Source organism: Erinaceus europaeus, chromosome 9 (assembly GCF_950295315.1).
Source record: "Erinaceus europaeus chromosome 9, mEriEur2.1, whole genome shotgun sequence".
Lineage (NCBI taxonomy): Eukaryota > Metazoa > Chordata > Mammalia > Eulipotyphla > Erinaceidae > Erinaceus > Erinaceus europaeus.
This window is the reverse complement of record NC_080170.1, coordinates 113,562,018-113,576,005: the sequence shown is the minus strand read 5'-3', so window position 1 is coordinate 113,576,005 and position 13,988 is coordinate 113,562,018. Positions and strand designations below refer to the sequence as shown.

General features: G+C 38.6%; 1 protein-coding gene across 2 annotated transcripts in view; it reads left to right on the top strand.

Moving 5' to 3' along the window:
* Positions 1–217: 217 nt before the first annotated feature.
* The window catches only part of CYYR1 (cysteine and tyrosine rich 1), a 119,687-nt gene continuing 105,916 nt past the window's right edge, over positions 218–13,988 (top strand). Inside the window, exons 1-2 of one of the 2 annotated variants that reach the window (XM_060198573.1) lie at positions 218–635; positions 11,507–11,609. In XM_060198573.1, coding sequence (XP_060054556.1) covers positions 563–635; positions 11,507–11,609 — 176 coding nt within the window. In that variant the 5' untranslated portion in view covers positions 218–562. The remainder of the gene's footprint in view (positions 636–11,506; positions 11,610–13,988) is intronic. The other variant, XM_060198574.1, reaches the window with a different exon arrangement.

Below are 13,988 nucleotides of genomic sequence, written 5' to 3'. Positions count from 1 at the left end.
TCTCATTCGCACTCTTGGGAAAAGTGGGTGACAGGACAGAAAGGAGTTTGCTCAACTCCAAACCAAAAGCCAGAGCAGAAAGTTAACAAAAGTTTCTTCAGCTCTAGGGGGTCCTATTCTGGAGTCCGTCTGTCTCTCTAAAGAAAAGAGAGCCAAATTTTGGGGAGGAGTCCAGGGCCACCCTCCGCCCCCAGGGCCTGCGACGTCCTCAGTGCCACCCGCGGAGATGAAATGTGAGCCCGGGTGGCCGTGGATGCCTGAGCAGCTGCCTGGCCCGCCCCCTAGAGCCGCGGGCAGAGACAAAGAGACCTTGTGGCCCCGCGCAGCCCGGCGCGGGCGGGCCCAGCTCCCCTCCCAGGCTGCCCGGGTGGGCGATGGCCAGGTCCCCAATCGTCGCTCCTCTCTGATCTCTGTGAGATCACCTCTCTCGCAGTCTGATCGCCTCCATTCCCCGCCCTGATCCCGGATCTCCCATCACTCACAGCCCTCCTTCCAGTCTGCCTGTGTCTGTCTTTCTGTCTGTCCTCTTGTCCTGGCGCGCAACCTCCGGTCATCGGCTTGGATGGACGCAAGGAGGCTGCCCTGGTGTCCCGGGGTCTTGCTTCCGAAGTTGGTCCTGCTCTTTGTCTACGCAGGTCAGTCACAGAGGGGCAGGGGGGTGGCTCGGGGGAGCAAATTGGAGGGTGTGTGTGTGTGGGGGGGAAAGACCCCCCCCCCTCCCCACCCTATGGCATCTTGTGGGACATGGAGCAAATAGCAAATATTGAGTGGTCCCGAGAAGGAACAGAAGCGGGGCGCTGGAACCCCTGGGCTGGACCATTAAGCAATTCTGCTCTATTTTATTGCTTTCCTCTAACTTTTCTGTCTTTTATTTATTTATTTATATATTTTTTTCTTGCCTCTTTCGTGTTTCTCTTTCTTTGGCTGACGCAAATTGGAAACCCCTACCTGACCTCACGTTTAGATTTGGGATGGTAGTCCGGAGGGAATCTAGGAGGTGCAGACAGAGGTTAAATGATTGGGCGGCGGGGGGCGGGGGGATACATTTTTGCAGAGCACCTGAAGTTTGGAGATGTTACTGGAGTTATCGCGTGAAATCAATACATCGGTTGATTTTGTTTCCATTTTAGCATAAATTCTCCCCCGCCACAATCTGAATGTTCTGGTTTGTTCCTTTCAGAAATAAAAAGACTTAGAGCTTCGTTTTTATTCCACAGGAAATCAATTCTCTAGTGTGGTGTAGGATGCTTTGAGTTCAAGGTCACGCAGCGAGAAAGACCTAATCTCACCCAACATCTAATCTGTTTTCCTTAAGCTCTTATTTTAGAAGTGCCTCTCCTATCTGTCCTATACTTGGTGAGGGCTGTGGAAAAGTGATGAAGTTAGTGTTTTCTTGTTTTGTGATTGATAAGGAGCCTAGAATGCCCCTTCATTCGTTATTCATGTATGAAATTAATTACACATGTGGCTTTGCCTATGTCTGATATTCATAAAGCAAGCTAAAGCAAAGTTCACTGTGAATTTTTTTGTCTCTAACTTCCTATAACAAAAACCACAAGGAATAATTTATGTATTGCTCTGTGATTTATCTTTTGATACTTACAAAGATCCTGCACCTGGAATGAAGACATGCTTCAGCCTTGTTAACTGAACATCAAAAGAACTGAATGTCTCATTCAACCTTGCCAGAAGTGCAACTTCTACAGAAATGCTCCATCTAATTATTAAAATGTAAATTAGCAGCTGCCTATATGCTAATATCTTAAGGCTAAATGTAGACTTTCAAATTTATAGAAATTGATTTCGTAAAAGTAGAAGTCCATTCCTCTTTAAAAGAGAATTCACATTCAACTATATTCTGACAATCTTGTAACCTACTATTAATCAGAAATAAAAAAGAGCTTGAAAAATTGAAAAAAAATAGAATTCACATTCTGATCTATTTACAGTTACTTCCATTGTATGAAGATTTGAGAAATAAAGGAACACACAGATTGCTTTAGTATTGGTATTAGATAAACATTTCTTCACTTGAAGAAATGATAATTTTTCCACTTTCTCTGCTTATAAAAATAAAACAAAAAAATAAAGACAAACTGAATATCCTCAACTTTACTCAACTCTATCATTGAATAAGCTCTTTTTTGTTCTCTTGTCACTTTTATTCCTTCTGACAAAGTAAAAGCTCCCACTCTGTGCATGACTTTCCTTTTTCCTGTTTCGTCAGTGATAAATATAACATACTCTCTGGCCCTAGAGTTCAGGAAATCAGCAAAGCTGACCAAAAACAAGATTGCTTAGTTTGGAAAGCTTTCGGATCCATTTATTTCTCCTCCCCTTCTACCTCCCTCCCGTAGTAAGCTATGCAGTTATCACAAGCCAAATAATTGGTTGATGTTTGGTAAGAAATGTTTGCCAGTGTTTAGTGTGTTTTAATGCTTAATGCATCTTTGGATGTTACAACTTTACTGCCCCATCACTTTTTTTTTTTTTTTGCTCGAGAATGAAAGAGACCACAACACTGACACTGATGCTTTCTTCAACGCACTGGGGGGTGGGGGTGGGGTGGGTGCTACAACCTGTGTCGAAAAAACAGCACACTATTCAAGTGAGCTGTTTCCCGGGAGCGTTTTTGTTTGGTTTTGTTTTATGCTTACCATGTCCAATAAATATTTCTTTTTTATATAACTTCTTTATTGGGGAATTAATGTTTTACATTCAACAGTAAATACAATAGTTTGTACATACATAACATTTCTCAGTTTTCCATGTAACAATACAACCCTCTCTAGGTCCTCTGTCATCTTTCTTGGACCTGTATCCCCCACCCCCCAGTCTTTTCCAGTTCAGGTTCTATTTTTGTTTTCTCTTGATATTGTTTTTCAACTTCTGCCTGAGAGTGAGATCATCCCATATTCATCCTTCTGTTTCTGACTTATTTCACTTAACATGAATTTTTCAAGGTCCACCCAAGATCGGCTGAAAATGGTGAAGTCACCACTTTTTAGAGCTGAGTACTATTCCATTGTGTATATATACCACAACTTGCTCAGCCACTCATCTGTTGTTGGACATCTGGGCTGCTTCCAGGTTTTGGCTATTACAAATTGTGCTGCTAAGAACATATGTGTACATAGATCTTTTTGGATGGGTGTGTTGGGTTCCTTAGGATATAACCCAAGAGTGGAATTCCAGGATCATAGGGTAGGTCCATTTCTACCCTTCTAAGAGTTCTCAAGACTGTTCTCCACAGAGTTTGGAACAATTGACATTCCTACCAGCAGTGCAGGAGTGTTCCTTTGACCCCACAAGCTATCCAGCATTTGCTGCTGTTACCTTATCTGATGTATGACATTCTTACAGGAGTGAAGTTGTAGCTCATTGTTGTCTTTATTTGCATTTCTTTGACAATCGAAGACTTGGAGCATTTTTTTCATGGCTGTAGGTTTACTATATATATAATTCACTATCTTCAGGAATTTTCCATCTATTTCCATTTTTGAAGTGTTTTGATCATAAAAGGATGCTGTATTTTGTCAAAGGCTTTCTCTGCATCTATTGATATGACCATGTGGTTTTTGGACTTGCTTTGGTTGATATGGTGGATCACGTTGATTGATTTACATATGTTAATCCAACCTTGCATGCCTGGGATAAATCCCACTTGGTCATGATGAACAATCTTTTTTAAAAATTTTTTATATTTATTTTATTTATTTATTCCCTTTTGTTGCCCTTGTTGTTTTATTGTTGTAGTTATTATTGTTGTTGTCGTTGTTGGATAGGACAGAGAGAAATGGAGAGAGGAGGGGAAGACAGAGAGGAGGAGAGAAAGATAGACACCTGCAGACCTGCTTCACCGCCTATGAAACGACTCCCCTGCAGGTGGGGAGCCGGGGTTCGAACCGGGATCCTTATGCCGGTCCTTGTGCTTTGCGCCACCTGCGCTTAACCTGCTGTGCTACAGCCCGACTCCCTAACAATCTTTTAAATATTCTGCTGTATCTGGTTGGCTAGAATTTTGTTCAATATTTTAGCATCTGTGTTCATCAGTGATATTGGTCTGTAGTTTTCTTTTTTGGTTGTGTCCCTGTCTGCTTTTGGTATCAAAGTGACGTTGGCTTCATAGAAGCTGGAAGGGAGTATTCCAGTGTCTTCAGTCTTCTTGAAGACTTTTAAAAGTAGAGGTATTAACTTTTCCTTTAAGGTTTGTAGAATTTATTTGTAAAACTGTCTGGTCCAAGACTGTTATTTTGGGGAAGATTTTTGATAATTGTTTCAATTTCATTAGCTGTGATGGGCCTGTTCATGTTATCTATTTCTTCTTTACTTAGTTTTGGAAGTTTGTAGGTATCTAGGAAATCCTCCATTTCTTCCAGGTTCTCTAGCTTGGTGGCATATAGTTGTTCATAGAAGCCTTGCATGATAAGTTGACCTTCTGCAGTGTCTGTTGTGATATCTCTTCTTTCCTTACGACCCAATTTATTTAGGTCTTCTCCCCTTTTTATTTTGTGAGTCTGGCTAAAGGTTTGTTCATTTTGTTCACTCTTTTGAAGAACCAACATTTACTTTTGTTGATCTTTTGTATGGTTTTCTTATTTTCAATGTCATTGATTTATGCCCTAACTTTAGTGATTTCTGTCCTTCTGGTTGCTTTAGGGTTCCTTTGTTCTTCTTCTTCTAGGTCTTTAACATGTGCAGTCAGGCTGCTTATATGTGCTTTTTCTTGTTTCCTAATGTGTGCTTGTATGGCTATGAACTTTCCTCTCAGTACTGCCTTAGCTGTGTCCCAAATATTTTGATAGCTTGTGTCTTCATTTTCATTGAACTCTCGAAATATTTTGATTTCTTCCTTTATTTCCTCTTTGACCCAGTAGTTGTTAAGGAGTGCACTGCTGAGCTTCCACATTTTGGAAGCTTACTAATCTTTTGTTGATTGTGAAGTGTTAGTTTAATTCCACTGTGGTCTGAGAAGATGCTTGGAAAGATTTCAATTCTCTTGAATTTGTTGATTCTGTCTTTGTGGCCTAACATATGGTCAGTCCTTGAGAATGACTCATGTGGACTTGAATAAAATGTGTATTCCAGTTTCTTGTGGTGAACGACTCTGAAAATGTCCAATAGTTCTAGTTTATCTATCTCCTAATTTAGCTTCCTCATGTCTTTATTGATTTTATGCCTGGATGATCTGTCAAGTTGAGAGTGGAGTGTTGAAGTCCCCTACTATGACTGTATTGCTGTAAATATAATTCTGTAGCTCTTTCAGTAGATGTTTAATGTATTTAGATGGCTTCTCATTGGGAGCATAGATGTTAATAACTGTTAAGTCCTCTTGATTGACTGACCCACTGGGCATTAAGGAGTGTCTTTCCCTTTCTTTTTAAATTTTATTTATTTTAAAGTCTATCATGTCAGATATGAGAATAGCTGTTCCCGACCTTTTTTGTGGGCCATTGGCTTGTGCGATAGTTTTCCATCCTTTAACTTTGAGCCTGTGTTTGTCTTGTTGAGTTAGGTGGGTTTCTTGTAGACAACACATTGTTGGGTTGTGTTTTCTGATCCATCTTCTTACTCTGTGCCTTTTATTAGGTGAATTCAGGCCATTGACATTTATTGATATCAAAGATTGAAGATATATTAACGGCATTCTTGTAGATTTTTAGAGTGTTCTGATAGATGGCATATTTATGGTGGTCTGACTACTTCAGAGACCTTTCAGAACTTCTTTCAGGGCAGGCTTGGTGAGAGTTGATTCTTTCAATTGTTGTTTGTCTGAGAAGGTTTTATGCCTCCATGTAGTCTGAATGAAAATCTAGCAGGATACAATAGTCTTGGCTGAAAACCCTTCTCATTGAGCACTCAATAAATATCTTGCCATTCTCTTCTGACCTGTAGTTTTTGTGTGGAGAAGTCTGCTGCTAATCTTACGGGTTTTCCTCTGTAGGTGACTCTTTGTTTTTCTCTTGCAGCCTTCAGGATCCTTTCTTTATCCTTATTCCTTTCCATTCTAAATATGATGTGTCTTGGTGTCTTTAAGTCTGGGTTAATTCTTTTTGGGACCCTCAGGGCTTCTTGAACTTTTATGTCTTTGATGTTGTCTAGACTAGAGAAGTTCTAAGTTCTTATGTTCTTAAGAATGCTTTCTTCCCCTCCCTCTCACTCTTCCTCTGGCAAGCCAATGATGTGTATATTATTTATTTTGAAGTCATTCCATAGGTGTCTTTTGTTATTTTCAGTATCTCTGAGTCTCTTTTTGAGATCTCTTACTTCTTTTTTAGTTGTCTTTAATTTGTCCTTGATCTCGCTAATTCTGTCTTCAGACTCATTTAATCTATTCTTTCTCCCCTGTACGTTTTTTGTATTTTATCTATTTTGTTACCCTGTTTTTACCCTGATTTTAAACTATTTTTAATTTTTAAATTATTTTAAATTTTAAATTATTTTAAACTATAAGTACGCTTCTTAGGTTAATCATTGACTCCTGACCAAGAGACAAAACTGGGTGAGGCAGAGATAATCCAGTGGTTATGCAAGGAGACTCTCACAGCCCCACTGCTAGGCTACCAAATTATAGATCTTCTCCTGAGTTTCCTAGTTAAGTTCTCTATCCCCTGGTGTCAGCACAGGGCCTCCCTGCAGCTGCTTCAAATTCTAAGGGCAGTAGCAATGGAGACTCACAGTGCGCATTTGGTGAGTCACAGGGGAGTTTTTCATCCCTTCAGCCTTCTTTTGTTGGTGAAACAGACTGGAGGTGGTGTCTCAACTGTTATACTCCTCTCTGTCCAGGAGCCACACGTATTTGCACTCATGGTGATTTGGTGGATTCCTGAAGTTGTTCTAGTCCTGTCTTGTTCTGGTCTCATGTGATCTCCTTTGGTATTCCTAGTTGATCCGGGAGAGGAGAGGAGAGAAACATAGCTGCTGCTGTTCCGTAGCCCCGCCTGCAGAACTCAAGCCAAAATCAGTATTTCTGAGAGAGATGTAGGATAGGAGAGAGGGCAGGTTTTGGGGTTTTTTTGTTTGTTTGTTTGTTTGTTTGTTTTTAACCAGAGTACTGCTCAGCTCTGGCTTATGGTGGTGTGGGGGATTGAACCTGGGACTTTGGAGCCTCAGGCAGGAGAGTCTCTTTACATAACCATTGTGCTATCTACCCCCAGCCCGAGGGAGGCCAGGTTTGGAGACTGTTTGGGAGGTGGGTCTTGCCTACTAGGCCCATTACTCTAATGTAAGCCTGCATCATGGGAAAGGGATAGTCATGTGAATAGCTGTTCAAAGGAGAGGTCCTTAATGGCATCTTAGGACCAAAGATGATGTCTGTTTTCATTAGAATAACATTTTCAGAGGCTAGAAAAAACACCCAGTCAACAAAAGAACTCAAATGTAAGAGGAGTTAAATATCTGTTCAGAATGATTGAATTGAGAAGGACATTTAGAAACGATACTTTTTTAAGCTGGAGAAATAGGATATGAATAGGATTTTGTGTGAATGAACAAATATGTGAAACACACACACACATTAGACACAGCTGAGAGTGACAAATTGATGACTCAATAAAAATAGTTCAGATACTCTGTTGAGTAAATCACCTGCCTAGAAGGACACACACACACACACACACACACACACACACACACACACACACACACACACGTCCATGCATTGACCATAACCTGAATTACATTCCCCGAAGCAAATGCATGAAATTCAAATCCCATTTGTTAAGGAAATAAGGGCAAGCATTTTGGTTCCTGAAGCATCTTGGTGTACCGAGGAATTAACATTTAGAAAGAGATCCAAAAAATGTTTATATTAGTATCTGCTCCCACTGCAGGCTACAAAGACAGGATCTAGCCAAGTCTTTGCTGTTCAGCCATGAGCTAGTGACTTCTATCCCCTCCCATTCCTTCCTCTCTGATCCTTAGCAATAATAGAGCAAGTGCTTGAAGCCAGATGTGGCTTTTCCTGTACTACATGTTCCTTAAGGTGGGTGGGGGTAGGGGACTCCCATTTTGGCCATGTTTTTAATTAAAGTCACTGAAGAGAGTTTTGAATGAACTAAATCTCAGGGTTGTCAACTTGAATATTAGAAGCAGGATGATTTCCCCCCAGGAACTGTTGAAATGTAAGAATCTTATTCTTACTTTGTCTAAAAGTATGAACAATCTCTTTCTTTTATGAATGAGAATGTATTCCTGTTTTGTCCAGATTCTGATCTACACAGGCTTATTCTCAAATAAATTGGAGAAAGCAATGAATACATAAGTTTTGAGATGTGGGTGAAGCTTCAATTTGGAAATGCTGTGATTCTGTCATTTAAATTCCGGGAAACAGGCAGTCCTAGAAAATGCCATAAAAATAATGAGCAATGAGTGATATGTTCTAAATGTTTGCTACAGGTAGAATCCAGCTTCTTGGCTACAAGATTATGGGCTTGGTTTCTTGCAACACTGACTCAAAATATTTTGATAACATCAAGACTTTAAACAGTAGTCATCAAAGTATGGTGGTAGTAATTGACTCTTTCGTACTCATGGGGAGGTAATAAGACTCATTCAGAGATACTCCGAAAACTGTTTACACATTGGTTGTCGGATTTCTGCGGAATAAGAAAGGACTTCAGCTCTCTCACTGTGAATGACTTTTATTTATTTATTTAACACAAAGAAAGCGTCCATTCTATGCCCTTGATAAAACTACTCTAAATACTCAACTTAACTCAAAATATGAGAGCTAGATACATACCCTGCAGAGAATTCTCAATGTCAGTATATCATTGCAGTCTGTCTTCAAAATTTATAAGTGGATTAGTGCAGTGTTATCAAATCTCACAAAGGTAGTTACTTTCCTCTTTTCATTTATTTTCACTGTTTCTTTTCACTTTCATTTATTTCACTGTATGTTCTCATTTGTTTTTCCTAGAGGAAAACACCAAAGTTTGTTAATTTATGAGGTGGTGATAACATAGAGGAAGAGAAAACATGAACTTTTTTATTTGCTCCACAACAGCCATGTATTATTGACAAAGGTGAATGACCTGTATTACCATTTGTTCACATCCAACTATAAAGAATCATCTTGGTGAGGAGATGACTTAAAAGCAAAATCTAAAATTTCCTTTCAGGACAAATAAACTACATGACATGCTGACATCAATATAATAGTTGCACTTTTACAATCTTGACAGGAAAGCAAAAGTCTTACTTCAATCATAAGATTCTTGATATTGCCTTAAGAGATTAAAGTATAAATTACTGATTGTTTTTCTGACTTTTGAACATGTAATTAAATTAACAGAAATTGTTATAACTTATTCAAATGCACCAGAAGGTTACCTGTACTTAAATTACATAATTACCTGTAATTTATATCACTATCTACGTAGAAAGTAGAACCTTAAGTTGCTGCACATAACTCATTAAAGTAAAAAAATAATAATAATTTGTAAGACTGTGGTTAGCTTTGTGTCAACATTTTTGTTGCAATTTTCCTTGTCAAAAAATGAGGAGAAAGGAGAATAACTTTGTGTTTTTTTTTTTAGCTCCAACATATTCTTTTTCATCAGAAAATGCTTTTGCCATTGACATATTCCTGTTTCATAGCTTAATGCTTCTATTTTAAAATATTTATTTATTTACTTATTTTTGCCACCAGAATTATCTGGGGCCCTGTTTTTTTTTTCTTTAATAGGAGAGAGAAATTGAGAGGGTGGAGGTGACAGGAGATAGAGATAGAGATGATAGAGACACCTGCAGTCCTTGTTTCGCCACCTGTGAGGCTTCCTCCTTGCAGTGGGGAAGTGGCATCTCAAACTTGGGTCCTTGTGCATGGCAACATGCACACTTAACCAGGTGAACTACTACCCAACCCTCTAAGCTTAATGATTCTTAGATTTTGACTTAATGATTCACAAGGTAATTATAGATGCTGAAATTTGCCCCAAACTAACTCCATATAATCGAATTCAAATGTATCGATAGGATATACAAAGTCATTTGTGTTCCCATTTGTATGTGGTTATGGAGATAAAAAAAAATCAATCAGTATTGTGATAACAATACAGATTTTGAAAATTTTGAAAATTATCTCTAGCATTCACGTCAATAACACTTTGCTTTAAAATTAAAATTGTTAACTGGGCAGCCAGGTAGATGGTTCAGTGCTAGAGCACAGGACTTATATCTGTGGAGTCCCGAGTTCAATCCCTGGTATTGCTTAAGCCAGAGTATTACTTCAGTTCTGTTTCTTGTAAATAACTTTTTTTTTAAAAGAGTAACTGGAAGTCACACCCTGTAGTTAAAACTTTTTTTCGTTTTGAAATGATTGTAAAAAGACTGGCTAGATAACTCAGATAGAAAGGTGCTGCCTGCTTTGTCATGTGTGTGACCCAAGTTCCAGCCAAGCCCTGACCACATTGAAGGATATTGTGCTGTCATGGCGTCTCTTGCCCTCTCTCTGCTCTGCCTCTCTCTTTCAACATGAAAAAGTTGTCCTGGAGCAGTATAGTTCTGCTGATGATAAACAAAATAAATAAAACTGTAAGAACGAGATGGGTAAACTGAATGACTGACAATTTGGGTCACCCTTCCTTCCTCTCTTCCTCCCTTTTTTCCTTCCTTCTTTCCTACCTTCCTTTCTTCCTTTCTTCTTCCTTTCCTTCCTCTCTTTTTTCCTTCCTTCCTTCCTTCCTTCCTCCCTCCCTCCCTCCCTCCCTCCCTCCCTTCCTTCCTTCCTTCCTTCCTTCCTTCCTTCCTTCCTTCCTTCCTTCCTTCCTTATTTCATGCACCTTTACCAACTGTAGTGCTTGCTGCAGAGATTCACAGTACAGCCTTTCCTTTCCTACCTTTATATCTCATGAAGAAGAAACTGTGTTGCAGGAGGCCTGGCGGTGGCACACCAGATCCCACTCAAGGATCCAGGTTTGAGCCTCCACTTCCCACCTGAAGGGGGGACACTTCATAAGTGGTGAAGCAGGTCTGCAGGTGTCTATCTTTATTTGTCTCTATCTCCCCCTCATCTCTGTCCTAGTCAATAAAATGGGGATGGGGGAAGTCACTAGGAGCAGTGGATTTGTAGTGCCAGCACCGAGCCCCAGCAATAACCCTGGAGGCAATAAAGTAAAATAAAATAAGAAAAATGAAAGATAGTGCAAAATAAAAGACTCTGGGGAGGGAGGAAGGGTTCAGGTCCTGGAAAATGATGGCAGAAGATCTAATGGGGGTTGTTGTTGCTATATAGAAAACGGGGAAATGTTATGCATGTACAAACTATTGTATTTACTGTCGACTGTAAACCATGAACCCCCCAATAAAGAAATTAAGAAAAAGAAGAAGAGAAAAGGTAGTGCAGGTGCTTACAAATATTTTAGAATTCTGAGTATGTCAAATGAAAGCCTAAAATACTACCAAGGAGTGGCCACAAACCAAAGAAGATAGGATATAGAAAAGATTTTCCTGAAACTGTGATTTCAGAGTTGTAAACATATGTATTTGGATTTTGTCTTTCTAGGTGATTGCCTTGCCCAGTGTGGCAAAGAGTGCAGATCTTATTGCTGTGATGGGACCACACCCTACTGCTGCTCCTACTATGCTTATATCGGGAATATCCTCTCGTGAGTATTGGTTCCATTTGTCAGTATAGCTGCTCTTTCTTTTGCCAGTTATGTTTCCTGAAAGTATTAAGCTATAGGTAGTTAGTTTTGGTTGGTTGTTGCATGAAATCTTTAGCAGAGGTGCTAAAGAATCAGTCACTATCTAGTGCGATATATCACTTAACAAAATATACCAATTATTATACCATCACCTTCTTTGAGAGGAGCTAAGAGTAGCCCTCCTCTTTTTTCTATAATTTTATTGGCTGGGGGTTAATGTTTTACAGTACAGTTGTTAGCACAAGTGTAAAAGTTCTTATCTCACCACAACATATGTCTGCAAAATCCTCTCACTCCCAATTTGGGTCTCTTTCTACTATCATGTGTCAAACCCCAACTCTGTTTAATTTTGAGTACTGTAATAATAATGTGATCAATAATGGTTTGTGACCATATTCACATAATTGGTCACTCTGAATGTTACAGTTTCTATATTTTTGTCTGCATTGTTGAATGATTTGTAAGTTAGAATTTGTGATTTAATTGTGACTAGTTTATTTTGCTATCCATATATTTGCCTAACTCATCCAGGAGATTATCAGAGAAAAGAAGCATTATGAATAAAGATGGTTGAAGTAAGAAGTTATCTTCCTACATAAAGCATCTAAAACAACTTCTGAATGATAACTAAGAGCCTAAGAAGGGTTAGTCATCAGCAATGTAACTTGGTAGTCAACTATTTAAAAGAAAGAAAAGAAGGTAGAAAGAGAGAAAATAAAAAAGAAAGAAATAAAGAGGAAAATGAAGCAGACACGCATAGTTTGTGTTAAACATTTCTCTGTACTAATTCAAGAATTTATTTGAAAGTTGCTTCTGGGCATTGAGAAATAGGAAGGCAGGAACTATCTTTGGGGCTGTGTGTTAGGAATGTGGACACTTCTGGTTTTGTACACATACACTCAAGTTGAAGGTGAAACACAAAAGGCATGATGGTGTTAGGAGCATAAATGTTTCCTGAGTCACACTGCATAGGAGTCTAGCCTCTGTGCCTTATTTTTTGTTCTTTCTAGTGAATATCAGAAGTTATTCTATTGAAATTTCACTCTATCAACATTTGGAAGGAATCAGAAAATATTAGATACAAAATCATATATCAACATTTGGAAGGAATCAGAAAATATTAGACACAAAATCATATTTGTCTGACTATTTGAGGAGATCTATATAGTCAATGAATTAACATAACATCTTCATGAGACTGGAGGACCTAGGATGACATATTCTTTCTTGAATTAAAATAGGGCCCATTCTCTTTGAACACGGCCAAAAATAATAATACTTGAGGACAACTTTGAACTTATTCAACAGATACCAGATTGTAGCAAAGATTGACGAAAGCAACTTCACATTCTTTTAAATGCAAATATGCTCTAAATAAAATATTTGATTTCTTTTTTCTTTCTCACAGAACACTGGTTCGAAAGAGACTTAGATCCACTTCTCAAACTAGAGAGTTGTCAGAATTACATTTACAGAAATTATTTAGATCAGATTAGAAACTATTTAGATCAGATTAGCCTAAATAATAACATATACTGATATTTGACAAGTGTATTATGTCACACTAGTAAAATTATTTTAAATACATTATTACTGCATTCAGTTTTTTAAAAAAATTCTATATGGTGCCAGGGAATAAACTCAAGACCTTACATGTATACAATTAACATCAAACGACTTCTCCTATCACAATTGCTCATTATTTTTTATGAGAGTGAGAAGTTGGATGAAGAAAAGAAGAGACACAAGAGAGAGAGAGACATCATAGTATCTTTCTACCATCCATTGAGCTCTTTCAGTTTGATCTATAATGTACGTATCTGGTGCCAGGACTTTGACCTAGGAACCCAGTCACTGCAAACCAAACCATGTGCTCTACCAGGTGAGCTACCTTCCAGTGGCAAGTTTTATTTTAAGTAGATTCCACCTGCTAGATGCTGCTGGTACAGGTAGATGAGATTCAGCACTAATATGCATTTGAGGAGCCTGGGGTGAAGATGATTCTGTGAGATTTTGTTCTCTGATATCTGACCTTGTCTCTGTCAAGTAAGTACATGATGGTATGTTTTCTGCCACTTTTACATATCACATAGCTCTTTTTCAGTCTAATATGTATATTAGACATGATCACTTATTAATATTAATATATGTATTACATTTATACATCACACAGTTACTTATTGATCCAAACACTGAATGTTTTAACTTTACAAGTATGTTGCTATGTTTGCAATCAGAGTCATGATTTCATGATAAATATTTATTTTCTATTACCACTCAGTTAAAAGAATTAGTTGAGTTGGGAGTCAGGAGGTAACGCAACAGGTTAAGAGCATGTGG